The following is a 14,648-nucleotide window of genomic DNA, read 5'->3' on the forward strand; positions in this document are numbered from 1 at the left end:
GCGCGTACTGACCACTGACTTTATGTGTACTGTAATTACTCATAAAAACATGCTTCCTGCGGAGATAACTAGCTTTAAACTTTACATTTTCATGGCCAGCACTCCTGCACAGTACCGTCTCTGTCTAAACATTTAGTCCTCCATAGTCATCCGCAGCTGCTATCTTCTTGTGCCCCTCTACTGCAGTAAATATTCTGCAGCCCAAAAGTCCCCAGCACCAGTTCAACATCAGTATCAGTTTATACGTCTGCAAAAAAAAAAAAGAAAGAAAGAAAGAAAAAAAAAGCCAAGGTGAGCCTCACCGTCCCCATCATCAGAACAGAAATGATCCGAGCCTCTCTGCCAGGCCACAAATAGTGTGTCAGACACCTCATTAACTCAGATTGTTACTTTAAACACAACATTGTGCATATGCTGGAGCACAGAGCGCCTTTCATCCATCTGCAGAGGCTTGAGGACAGGTTCCCCCTCAGATTCCACCAAACTATCCAACCAATGTCAGGGCGTGAAAGTTCGGAAAGAGACAAATTGCATGTCCCCCCACCCCCGGTTCTAACTCATTTGGTGCAGGCACTGACAATTAGGCCTCCGCACTTCCCGTTCGCTGTGATTTCTTCGTAGCTTAGCTGCTCGCACCTGCTGAGTATTACTCCAAAAAATAAATATAACGCACATCACCATGCATCATGGTACGGATACATGCTCTAATAGGGAGTGCCATCTGGCTGAGAGCGTATGCACCATCGAGCTTAAGTGCTTTACATCTGTTGATGGAGCAGACGTGCCATTGTTTTCCAAAAGCCCCCTTAACCTTTCTTCCAGGCTCTTAAACCCTGATGTTACATGCACACACACACCCACACAGAGACATACACACACACAAACACACATACACACGCATGTGTGACAGATTGATGCTGGTGTTGGAAAGCATGTATGTGATGAGGTGGGTCAAGGAGACACAATCTGTGCCAAGAAAAACTTAAGTCTACTTGCTGCAGAACCACAGAGTTCAAAAAGCCTTCTGTGCACTCAGTAGTACTTTGGTGTAATCAAGGTAGGGTCATAAAGCAAGGAAGACATGGTTTACAGTAAATTTACCATGGTTTTACCGTGAATTTACCAGAGGTGTTAAATGTTCGGTGATGTGATACATGTGATGCACACAGTGGCATCTAAATTACTCTCAGGTCCACTATATGTCCAAAAGTTGGTGGACACTCCTTTTAATTAATGCATTCAGTTACTTTAAGTTGCATTCATTGCTTACTCAGATGTGCAAATGCACACATACAGCTTGTCTAGTCCCTGTAGAAAGGAACTGCTTAATGCCAGGCCTGGGCTAAAGGGAAATACTGCCCCCCAGCATTAAGCTGTGGAATAATATAACTGTGTTCTCTGGAATACTTTTGGGATGCGTTGAGGAGTTGGAGGATGAGGTGGGGTGGTGATCATCCAACATCCACGTTCTTGTCTCTGAATGCAATAAAATTCTCACAGCAATGTTCCACAATCCCATAGAAAACCTTCCCTGGACAACAGAGACAGTTACTCCAACAAAAGCAGGGTGAACTCTGCTTTAAGACCCTTGATTTCAGAAGAAAGCAGAAATAAGCTTGTGTCCCAATACTTTTGTCTATATAGTGTAACTGTTACCAAGGTCTCAGACCCTAATTGGCTTGTTCACAGTCATCAATATGAAAGGTCAGAAAATGCTGATTTGAGAGTTTCTTTCAAATACTCAGAGTCCTCAAACTTTGTCTCCACAGTCCGCAGCAACAGGCTCTTCAGGTAGCCCTGTCTGGAAGACCAAGAACTTTCTGAGAGGACTGCTCGTAGGATTCCCAGTAAGGCATAAACAAAACTCCAAAAGCAAAAGACCCTCCGGCAAAAGACCTTCAGTCGAATTTAGCATGACTCTCGAGTGGTTCACTGTTCTACCTTAATCTTTCCTGCGTCCTCAGCACAAAATCCAGCATGAGGCGTTTTCAAAAGAGCAGCTAAATAAGACTGATGTAGCATTTCATGAAAAAAAAAAACCTTTCCAGCTGTTAAACATGGAAAGAATGGGCTTGTGTTGCAACCAGTGGCTCGGGGGACATTTCACTGGTAGAGGATTCAATTGAATTTCAGCAAATTCTGGAAGCAAACATCACAGTATCTGTAAAAAAACTGAAGACAGAAAGTTGACGGAAAGGCAAATCACCCAGAACACAAAAATCAACTGGAAATCCACAAAGGACTACCTCACGAGGTGCAAGCTGAAGATTTTGCCATGGACCTCAAAGTCCATTGACTCTGACATAAACAAAAATCTGTGGATAGACCTAAAAAAAGCAGTGCAGCAAGACAGCCCAAGAAGTCTTTTGCCAAAAACAATGGGCGAAAGCCCCTCAAACCCAGAACAGAAAGACTCCTCAAGTTTAAGTTCTGGCAATGCAGGTCCCTAAACAGTTGCTTCAGGCTCTTTTTCTGTTATAGAGATTCACTATATGTCTACAGCACAGATAAAATCAGAAGATCTTCAGAACAGATGACAGCTACACTACATGGACAAAAGTATTGAGAGGGCTCAAGGGCATTGAAGGAAAGAAGGCTTTCTATTAGATTTTGGAGGATAATTGCTGGGAAGATTTCAATGTATTCAGCTCAGTTAGTGAGGCCAGAAATAGACCAAGGTATTGGACGAAGCACCAACCATCATTCCAGAGAACACAGTTCCACTGCTCCACAGCTCAAAGCTAGGGTGGCATTATACCCCTCTAGCCCACGCCTGGCATTAGTAATGCTGCCAAAAGCAAATTCATGTGTTTATCTGCTCCAGAGAGTCCTACTGTATTGGCAGTCCTTCTCTACTGGGACTAGACAAGCTGTGTGTGTGTGTGCATTTGCACATCTTTGCTCAAGTCTTAACTTAAAGCAGCTGAATGCATTCATTAGAAGGGGCGTCCACAAACATTATGGTGTGATGATTTCTTTAGGATCTTTATATGAAGTCATGGAAGAGGAGGATGCTTTTTTGCACTAGAAATGATTAAATATTCATGTTAAAGTCCAGAACCTGGACAATTCTTCCTGTCCAGAGATCTCGACATTTCTGTTCCAAAGAAACATAAAGTGCACTCAGGTTTTGAGAAGAATTGCCCACCATATTCAACCACATTCAGAACAGTGAATTCTACAATCGTGTGTGTGTGCGTGTGCTTGCATGATCGTGTGTGGCAGATGTGTTGAATAAACCAGAAGTGCTGCCAGCAGGATGCAAATGAATGAATGAATGAATGTGGGGGGAAAAAATGAATATCTTATTTATTGTAGTCCTTGGAATATTTTCAACACTATCTCGCCCAGGATTAATAATGCAACGGATTCCAATAGGTTCAATAATAGAAGGCAATCAGCGGAGTGGAGCACACACAGGAGCGTGGAGAATGGGGCGCATATTTCAGCACTTCTCCTGGCCGCAGCAGGACGGCACAGCAGCACCAGTCTCTTTCAATTAAGTCAGCGTAAGAAAGGCCTATTCACCCCGGCAGCCGCGCGGCATATTAATATGACATTGATCCCAGTCAGAAAGGAGAAAATTCAAACAGAAGACCACAGTTGTCTTACACACAGCAAGCTAATGTTTCAGAAGGAGAACCAAATGGACAAGAGTGGACCAAACAAAAGAAATATGATGCTGCTGTCAGCTCTATAAGAAATGTGTTTTTTAAAAGCAGTTTTTCAGTTTGATTCGCAGTATTTGATTGAATACTGTTCTATGAAATGTATGAAGCTGGCACTGAGTGTTTCATTTGCTTGTTATTGTTTGTAAACTGCAATAAATACATATTTTTCTTTCTTGAATAATGAAAAAAATGACTTTTTATCCACTTAGCCTGGTCAGCATTGTAATGGGTCCAGAACCTGCCTGGAACACTGAGCACAAGACAGGTATACCCCCTGGACAGGGCGCCAGTCCATAGCAGGGCAACACACACATGCATTTAATCAGACCTAGGGGCAGTTTAGCATAGCCAAAAGAGGAAACCTGGACAGACACCGAAACAGGACAAACTCCTCACAAACAGCGACCAGAGTGAGGATCAAACTCACAACCTCAGGCCCCTATGATACCACCATACGACACACTATATGAACAAAAGTAGATTGGAAATGTATTTCCTTTGGTACAGTTAAATATTAGAGTTCAGTACAGGGGAGTGACAAACTGTGAAGCTCAAACACTTGTTGTCTCCTCTCTCAAAAGCAAAACTGTAAATCAGGCCAATTTTATAACCCTTAAAATGTACATACATCCAGCCCACTAGTAAAAGCAACAGCTTCTTTGGGAGAATATGAAAGCGAGGCTAAAAAGACTACAAGATAATGCTAGCCAACAAGCAGAGATGTATAGTAAGGAAGTAGAACTATTTCACTACTGTACTTAAGTACTACAATACTGTATCTGAATCTACTGGAGTATAATTGTCTTTCTCCTACTTCCACTTTTATTTCACTACATATTTTGGATGAGTTTCATACTTTTACTCCGTTACATTTTTTATGTGCTGCCTCGTTACTCGTTACAATGGTACAAAATGGTACGAATCATTTTAAACCCACATCCTCACCGCCGACTCACTGTTGAATTTGAAGATACATCAAGGTAAGTTATAAATATAATACACAAACGGCACACCAGCTAACACAATGCTTGTACTTTAGGTCCTTAAGAAGTAGATTTTTTAATAAACTACTTGCAATACTTAAGTACAAAAAATGTTGAATACTTTAGTACTTCCACTTAAGTCTGGAGCTTAAAGAACACCTCTACTTCTACTCAAGTCACTTTTTTGATAGAGCACAATTCTGGGTCTCTAGTCCTTTATACATGTCTGCCAACAGGGTAAAGCACCGTTCAGGGAAGGGCCGACCTTTGAAGGCTGGGAAGTGAGCATGGGCTAGGCTAAAAGATAACCCTACCAGATCTTCCTATGTCTTCAAGCACCCTGTGCTTGCTGGACACCAAGAAGACAATCAAAGCAGAGTTCCAAATTTTGTTTTATACAAGACCACCATAGTGTGTGTTTCATTCTGAGGTAAAATAAGATAAGATAAGATAGTCCTTTATTAGTCCCGCAGTGGGGAAATTCCCAGTAAAGATTTGTGCTGTCAGAAGTGGGATGCAACAGGGTGGTTAAACCACATCTGAGCATTTTTCACCAACAAAAATGATCTTATGTAATTTATAAATTACATAAATGACTCAATTAATGTATTCTACGGCACCTTTAAAGCAGATGGAACCTCCAAATTATTATTACACTGTTAAAAGTAGAAGATCCTTGAGGAACATTTGGAGGTTCTTCGGATTGAAACTGTGGAGGAACCTCTTAATGTGCTTTGAGGAAACTTCAAGAAAAGGTTTTAAGAAGAAAAAGCTTCCTTGAAGGTTATGTGAAGTTCCTCAAAGCACCTAAAGAGGTTTTTTCACAGTTTCAAACTGAAGAACCTCCAAATGTTCCTCAAGGATCTTCTACTTTTAACAGTGTCAGGTCTAAAAACAACCTCTAATGCTACATAGGAGAGAATACAATGCCATAATGTCTTTTAGGAATGTTAATGTTTTGTATTTAATGTAGTCACTGGCTTCCTGGGTGGTCATTAGCTTGTTGAAGACACTGACAGTAGGGCTGATATGGTGATATGGTAAAAATACTTTTTTCGTGATACACAATATTTATCACAATACATGTAATCACAGACTACAAACATCAGTAATGACAGATTCTTATAAACTACTATTCAGATACTCTCCCGTACTGAATACAGTGATTTTTATTCATCTAATTAAACCAGTCTAATGACACTGTTAGAAATGAAACCTGCAACTGAACAGTATCCTCGATAGATCCTTAGAAAAGCATACTGTTATCACAATAACAAAATGTATACAATAGCATACAATAAAAGATATCGTCATAATACCCAGCTCTAACTGACAGTAACAAACTTAATGCAAAATAGAAACAGCTTCACAACACAGCTTCTTCTCGCTCCTGGTCTCCCTTTCCGACAAGCCATTCTTGCTGTAGACGTCCGGCGATGCTTGTGTCCTGACCAGATTTATGACAAATTGCAGTGTCTGGCTGGCATGTAATTTTAAGAACAGCACGACAATATCTACATATAACGTCACACATGGATGCGTTCAGCCTTCAAGAGAGAGAAAGGGGCTAACAGCCTCGCACGTCACATTTAATTGGCCGACTTGCCTGTTTCTGAACGGTGACTTGTAAAAGATGTCATGCTGCATTCAAACCCCAGACTGATGAAGGAGGAAGGCAGCTATTTTAAAGCCTCAGCACTTGTCCTTATTTTAACTACATGAAAAAGCATTAATATCAGTCTACCGGGTTTCAGTTTACTGGGTACCAATAACTGTTTTGTGTTTGTTTCAACTAACAGCATTGCATTTATTAACTGTGGACTTTTAATGCAGATCTGTTGACAAAAGCGACAAAGTACATGTTAAGGTTCCCATTGGATACCTCTCTTCAACATCGCATGATGGAAACGTGTGAAGTGCAGAACAGACGTCACCATACACAACTTCAAGGTCAAGCTGATTAGCTATTTCTACATCTACCACTTGCATTTCAAGTAATGGTTAAGGTTGTTTCTAGAAATTACATGCCAAGCACTAGTGACCTATAAAGTCCGGTCCTTATAGGAAAGTCTATTTACTCAGTGGCCTTCTTGGCCACGGCCCAGGACAGTTATTTCCAATCTCCTTTTAAAGGTCTTTTTGAATGGTCAGAGCCTATAAACCCAAAGCTGTTTCAAAATCATATTCACAATCCAGTCTAATGTCTGACAAAGACAGCAGGAATGAATTGTGTTTGTTTGTAGAGTTTGGCTCAAATAACTCACAATAATGTGTTCAGGCTTTCAACTAATCAAGTATTTACGCCTCTTACAGTGTCCTCTCACTTTGGTCTGCTTTGAATTTGGTAGAATACAGCCAGAAGAAGTAGTGATGACTGTATGCTGTATGCTGTCCTCAATGTATTCAGTAACATACTCCATTACAATACATTAGGAAGTAATGTATTCAGAATGCATTTAGAATACATATTGATAAGGCACATGGGAAAAACTCTGCTGTATTTACCTAATTCCCGCTGTTCCACACTTCCACACTGGAAGGTGTTTTTTTTTTTGCACTGCTGCTACTACAATCACCCTGGCAGAACTACTGTCTCCTGAACTCAGAAACACAAAAACATCGCTGTATCCTAGTAACACAATCTTGAAATTTGACAATAACAGCATATACATCGACGTGTACTGCACAAAACGAACACACTGATCCTGTACAACACTGATGCAAAGCTTATTACTAATGAGCACATTAACTACACAGGCGACTGTTTAATAATTCCTTAAAAAGGTTCGGTAACACTGAGATACTAAATAACTGATCAGCACAGTGCTTTATCAGCCTACTCAGGCTTTAGTAGAGCACAGTATCACTGAGATACTAAAGAACTGATCAGCACAGTGATTTATCAGTCTACTCAGGTTTTAGTAGAGCACAATATTACTGAGATACTAAAGAACTGATCAGCAGTGATTTATCAGTCTACTCAGGCTTTAGTAGAGCACAGTATTACTGAGATACTAAAGAACTGATCAGCAGTGATTTATCAGTCTACTCAGGTTTTAGCACGAACTCCAGGTGTTTACAGTGTTTTTGTAAACAGTTTGTTAAGCCTGATTAAATATAATTTATGATGATTCTACAATAGCTAAACAACACATCTGTAAGGTTTCTATGGTGTTTCTTGGTTTATTTTGTGTGGAAATATTCTTAAAGTATTCTACTTAAATGTTATTCTTTATGGTCTTTCCAAAACATAGTAAGAAAACCGCTTTCTTATTTTATGGTGCAAGAAATCACTGGAAACCATAGAACTACCAAAACTTACTCTGGTGTACTGCAATCTGCCAGAATGACCACAAATGATAAAACCCGCTGCCTGACTGTATAGTCATGTGACATAACATGTATATCCAAAATCAAACGACAGCTTCTTTCCATAATAAACATTTTCCGAGACTAATCAGTCTAGTCTAAAAGAGGGAAAACATGAGCCAGTCCCATGGAGGCCCAGGAATGGAGATGAAATCAATATTTTTCTACAGTCATCGTCCACTTCCTTAAAAAACTACCCTATACAGCTGGTATACAGTTAGACGCAGCCCATCTGTTCATGCACAATATGTGTGTGAGGTCTTCTAGCCTTTCTTTTTCAGAGCCTTTCTCTACAAAGAACTTCTTCTGGCTGGATATTTAAAGGCAGGGGACTACTCCCAAACCAGCAGTGACACTGCCGTGTTTAAAACACTCAAATCAGCATCATATCAGCATGCTGTGTTCAGAACACTCCTCCACCCAAAAAAAAAAACAAAAGAGGTTAAGGTGGTCAGAAACTGACAGATGATGAATGGCGTGGAGGGCGGCTGACAAATTGTGCATGGCAACAGATAAGCCACGATCTGTAATTGTGAGGAAAAGCACAAGGTAGGTGTTTCTATTACAGAACATTCATCACATGCAAGCCCACAGTGAGTACTCCCACAACAGAGGAAATGAAGCGAAGTTGCTCACCCAGAGTCTGATGAAACTCACCCGACACCGGGGTCATGGGGGTGGGTGGGAGGCTGTTGATGTTGAGCGCCCCCATCTGGTGGATCTGGGTGGTGGGGAAGGCCACACTGGGCGTCAGGTAGCCTCCATGACTGGCAGCCATGAGGGCCGCCTGCTGCTGCATCAGCTGCCGAAGAGAAAAAAAAAGAGAAGGAGGGAAGTTACTAGAAGGGAGCAGCCTATATGGGCGAGTGATGGATGGGTAGTGCTCGGCAGAGTTGAGGAGAAAGTGGAGCGGAAAAAGAGAGAAAAATGTGTCAACCTATGTTTAGTGAAAGCGTCCATCTTGCTAGTCAGGGAGCTGTCACAAGCCTCTAGAAATGTTTCAGTAGCTGTCAGCCCTGCTCTTTCTAATGGAGGAATTGACATGCATATTCTTGTAGTCCTAAAGCCACCTGAGAGTTCACAGCCAAAGCGCTGGATTGTATTCAGCTTTCCACTTCGAACTTCAGGGTAATGGTTTCCTAATGGTGGGGACTGGATCCTGCCTTTGTCGTTTCTCTTTCACCGTGTGGCAGTCCTTCTCAAGAATAGCAGCTGGAACCTTTTTAGCAGGAGTGGAACAACACAGTGTCTCATAGCGTATCATTTTAGAAAGCCCTTGATTCAGTACACACAGCATTCAACACACTACAGCTACTTAAGCGTCTATGGGTAAGGGTTTTAGCTAGGGGCTAGAGAGTTAGCTTGTGCTAGGTGGGTAAGTTTTAGGTTATTAGGGGTTAACACTTTATCTTGCGATTAGCATGTTAGCATGTTACAGCCTCTCAGACCAGGCCACATTTGGCTTGACTGTATTTCCAAAGCACTGTGTTTTGTCATGTGTGTATGTCTATGAAACCGGTCTGAATGCGCCCGTCTTTTCAGTCATTTCTCTTGTACTTGTCAAGAAAGCCTACAAAGCCAAGAACAAAGCCAAGAACAAAGCCAGGAACAAAGCCAGGAACAAAGCCAAGAAAGCCTACAAAGCCAAGAATGGACTGGCCCCTTCATACTTGATGGCAATGGTCAAAAGCCGATCCGCACCTATAGCCCTTCAAGCTTCAAGTACGGCTCGGCTCGACCCGCCATCCCTCAAAATCCACGGAAGACGAGCGTCCAGGCTCTTTTCTGTCCTGGCACCGAAGTGGTGGAAGAAGCTTTCCCTGGGTGTCTGAACGGCCGCGTCGCTCGCTGTCTTCAGACCCAGACTGAAGACCCACATCTTCAGGGTCACTGGGGCAAATAGCAGAGTACTATGGTCACCTTATTGACTTGTGCTTAGTAATGTCTAAAGCTTAGAGGTATCTTTGAACTATTAGTCTATTCTGACAAACTAGATGAGGTTTTTCTTGGGTAAATAGCAAAGCACTTTGTAAGTCACTCTGGATAAGAGCGTCTGCTAAATGCCGTAAATGTAACTGTAAGAAAAGCAGCTGTTTTTAGTGGAAGTGTGCCCATCACATTACAGTGATTCAGTGCTCACGATAAACAAGATATTTACCAGAAAGCTGCAAATAAAGCTACCTGTGGTTAGTGCCTCAGCTCAGGCCTACAGAATTAGCTGGCGGTTAGTCGATTAGCTTGTGGTTAACGATTTAGCTCAGGGCTATGGTGCATTAGTTCACTTCTTCCCAATTTAGCTTGTGGGATATAAGTTCGCAGTTAGCGTATTAGCTTGCAGATTGTCGTAGTCTGTGGTTAGTGGATAAGCTAACTGCATTAGCTTTTGTTTAGCACATTACTCTGGCTGTGTGCCAATTGCGTACTACACACCAATACTATAAGATATGGATTATGTACTACTCTTAATAGTGCACCGAATTTATTTACGTACTAACTCCTTTCGTACTAACACGAAGTGGTGAAGCGTTGCTATGCCAACATATATCACTGCAAGTGGTGCCACTACTTGAGTAGCTCCTCCCATTCTGTTTCGCACTGCACTGTGGGACAACTGTATCCATCGTACCATGACTGGTTTAGAGTATGACACTTTTATCTATACTGCTTGCTTCATAGTCAAAAATGAATTAGTACTAGTAATTAGTGAGCAATTGGGATGCACCATTTTTACCACATCGGGCCGTTAGCTCCTAGATTCCTGGAGTCAGTGGAACTTGTGTAAAGTTGACATCAGAGATTTCTATTTACAGAGCGCTGGTTTTCCCTCATACAGCACAGCGTCTGTCTATGATGTAGTCTATAATGTACGATGATGTAGAGATCATGTCATGGTACAGCATTTCAAGGAGACTGTGCGCTGTTGCTATAACCGACATCACTGCATCTGTTCGAGACACGGACAAATAGTTGGTAATGAGCTCCATCTGGGCAGAAATGTTAAGGTGTAGGTGGTCAAATGGACGACTCCCATTGTGTCCTATTATTAGTTTAGTCCCCCGTTGCGAAACAACTGACACAAATACCCATCCTGCCACTTCAGCCAGCGATAATCCAGCATCCTCTCCTCCTCGCTAGCTGGATGCTAATGACAATATTGCGAGGTGCACGGCGCTGTGCTCCATGCTGTATTTGCATGGAGTCCCTGGATGGGAAAAGCCAATTATTTTCCCTCAATGCCCCTGTCAGGTAGGCTGAAAGCGGCTGTCCCGCCACAAAACGCCAGCCACTGGCACCTCATCCATAAGCTCCCCCCGCCTCGCCCGCGCTATCTATTAACTCCTCCTGTCATTTGCATAATTCTATCAACGTGACCAATGAGGATCATCCATTTTGCGGGCCAGGAAGATGAATTGAGCTTTTTAGGTAAAGAGAGAAGAAACGAACAAGAGGGAGCTAAACAAAAGCGTAATGACACGAGAAAGAAGAACACACAATAGGGAGAGGGGCATCTGAGGGCCATGACAGTTTGTGTACTGTAAGGGCAAGATGATGATGCATTTAACAAGTTTAGGCTCTCTGGCTAGGAAGAGATGGTCTTATCTTCTGCCTTTCTTTCTCTTTCTCTCTCCTTCTGTTTGTGTCAGTCTCTCGGCCTTCAGAATCTCAGTGTCACAGTAATCAGGACCTATTGTGCCCATCTTATGGCCTGGGCCTGCAAGCTGAATGGGACTTGCCGAGTTAAGCTGACTGAAACCAGCCGGGTGCCAGTTTGCTAATGCTTTTTTAAAAGCTGGAGGGACAGGCCTTGGGCAGAGCGCAGAGCAAAGCCGAAGGCTTCCGCATTTCTAATTTCTCACCATGCGTAGCTTGGCTAATGTCCCTTTTCATGGCAGCCCCCAGATTGCTTCAGATAACAACGCAGCGTTCCGTTCTGCTCTTTAGGAATTAAAACACAGCAAATTGGAGGCTCAAGCATGTAATTATGTCGGGGGGAAGTGAGCAACATCGATTCGTTCTTGGGAGAGGAAAAGGGACGGAAGAGGAGGTAGGGAAAGAAAACAAAGGTCCATCGACTCATTGCGCCGGCAAGACTATTCAAAACCTCCCGAGCAATTTCTCCGCCTTCACCCAAATCTCACTCATACATCCCGAAAGCCATTCTTCTACTTTGCTAGGCTTCTCCAATAGGAAGCCACTGTCTGCTTCCAGGGAAGAGGGGGCCGAATTGCCTTCAACTGAGTCTTCATCATCAGGGTCATAACCTTTCCTTCCTCCAGAAGGAGGGAGAGAGAGAGAAAGGAAAAAAAAAAAACGCAGAGTGAGGTTGCGGGAAGAAGTTGCCCCGGCGACGGTATTCTTCAGTGTCAGGCATCTGTTTTTTTATTGCAGGGCTGATGGCATTAGTTTCCCCTGGTGCCAGCAGGCAATCACCTCTTTATCACACGGCAATTATCCGGCCAGCCGCGGCGCGTGGCTCCCATACCTCTGCCTGAATCACATGTGACCCCTCTGAGGCAGTCCGGTCCAGGCACTACAGAAAAGCGAGGGATGGCTGGAGAGATATTTATAGAGGGGGGGAATGGAGTAAGGTACATGCGTAGACCCTGACTATTAAGGTCCCCAGACTTGCTGATTGTCTGGAGCTGCTTTTACACATCTTCAGTTGTAGGAGCTCCACACCGGAGATGCAGTCTATGTAATATGCAAGTTTTTAAAAGTAACAGGGCTGCATTTATGTTGAATGAAAAAAAAACCAGAATTGGATTTGAGGTGGAACTACATTGTGGGTATTATATCATGGGGCTCACTCCAATATCTAGTATTTTAGATGTAAAGCACCTCATGGACATGGCTTGTAACTCACTCACTCATTCATGTGTAGCAAAACTGTCCACAAAGCGACTCTACTAGTACTTGAAGAGTTTGTGGTGCTTTGCATTAATGACACTGTGCGTCCTTGTCCATGTACATATCCAACAGTTGCAGAGAAATTGACAAATATCTTTACAAAGACATAAAACACTCTTAAAAGGGTTCTTTGGTGAACTTCACTGCATTATTGCTATAATGGTTGGAGATGGAAATGGTATGGTACGGAGATGGTAAGACTAACTGTACTAACTGCATTGCATATTACATAGTACACACACTGGCCACCCAGGCATACTTAGAAACCATGCTTATCATTTAATATCATGTTAATATTTTCATAGTAGTCTATTATGTTGCATTCAGTTTGCAACACACTACCTCACAGTACTTGTCAGTCAATTGTGTTTGTTCATGGATGTGCATCATTCATATTTTGTAATATTTACCCTATAATTTAGATTTTTTTTGCACTGTAGAAGAAACTATATTTTATGCCCTTTATATAAGTGGAATGACAGGATTTTTAAGGTACGTTTTAACCTCTCGAAGTCTAGGTTTACTATTCAGTTATCCTAATGCTGAAACTATTGTACATTATTTGGTAACTGTTTATTTTTGGCATATCTTGTGAAGTCCCTCTGGGTTCTACTGTAGGGCCTATGAAACTGCAGCTAATTATGACAAATGGAAAAAGTGTGAGGGATTCAGCACACATTATTAAAACTTTCAGATATCTAGTTTTAAAGGAGGGAGGCTGATGTCCAAATATGAGTCCGATTAGGTAGAGCCAAGCCAAAGGACTCTGAGGCAGCCTTGTGATTAACATCCCTGCCTCCCTGCAAAAACAGATTGGGTTTAGTTATACGGCTGATGATGCTTGAAGCAGGACCAACAGGGGGCGATGTTGGTCAGCAGGAGAACGTGGCCTTGTCCCCCTTTCCAAAAAAATACCAAAACAAACCTCCCCACCACCACCACCCTTCATTGCTACCTGGTCTTGCAGCGTATTAAAGTGCTTTCAAGTAATTTGTGTGTCATACGAATCTAATGCGTCGCCTCTCACAATTGCCGTCAACTGAAATAGGCATCTTTCAGCACCCTGCCATCTCCTCCCAACGAGCCGGCTTTTATTCCTGTCCCCTAAAAAAAGCTGCCGCAAAAGATGGCTGCTTATAGAAGAGGCGCGAGATCAAACACAAGAGACAGTAAAGAGGCGAGAGGAGAAAGGCTTTTAAAAGATATACAGCGGGGTGCCTAAAAGCAAATTAACGCTTCTCTCTTTCATCATGCCTTCCTGACAACGTTCCAAGTCGCATTTGATATTTGGGACACATCTCTGTGTATCCTTGTGCCACAAGATCATAAGCTGACTGCCAGGTAGAGGAGTAAGGTGCACCTTTTGGGGGGGGGGTCTAAATAAATAAATAAATAAATAAATAAATAAAGGCCCCGTATTTTTGGCACCACATTGTCAGGGCTGTTGCCCGTTGCCCCTCCAATTTGTTTTTGCGGCCCCCCTCCTCAGCTTTGACTAAAATCCAATTTGCTGGCTGTCAACTCAGCCCACTAATCCTCTGCACAGCTGTGTTTGTGAAGGAGCTTCCTAATTTGCTCATCCTCAATGTGCGATTCTGAGAGCAGCGCAGCCGCACATATCTGTATCTGAATGTCGCGCTGATGCGCTGTGGACGCTATATTAAGGATACGCTATGCTATACATGCAGCGCGCTTCTTGGAGGAGGTTGGAATGCTG

At 42.6% G+C, this 14,648-nt stretch overlaps 1 protein-coding gene across 11 annotated transcripts in view; it reads right to left on the bottom strand.

Annotated features, from left to right (window-relative positions):
* celf5a (cugbp, Elav-like family member 5a) overlaps nucleotides 1-14,648 on the bottom strand; it is a 264,942-nt gene that overhangs the window by 18,676 nt on the left and 231,618 nt on the right. For 7 of the 11 annotated variants that reach the window (XM_072661093.1, XM_072661096.1, XM_072661086.1 and 4 more), the window contains exon 7: nucleotides 8,660-8,825. In XM_072661093.1, coding sequence (XP_072517194.1) covers nucleotides 8,660-8,825 — 166 coding nt within the window. The remainder of the gene's footprint in view (nucleotides 1-8,659; nucleotides 8,826-14,648) is intronic. The other 4 variants (XM_072661090.1, XM_072661094.1, XM_072661089.1 and 1 more) reach the window with 1 other exon arrangement.

The sequence above is a fragment of the Salminus brasiliensis genome, chromosome 17 (assembly GCF_030463535.1).
Source record: "Salminus brasiliensis chromosome 17, fSalBra1.hap2, whole genome shotgun sequence".
Classification (NCBI taxonomy): domain Eukaryota; kingdom Metazoa; phylum Chordata; class Actinopteri; order Characiformes; family Bryconidae; genus Salminus; species Salminus brasiliensis.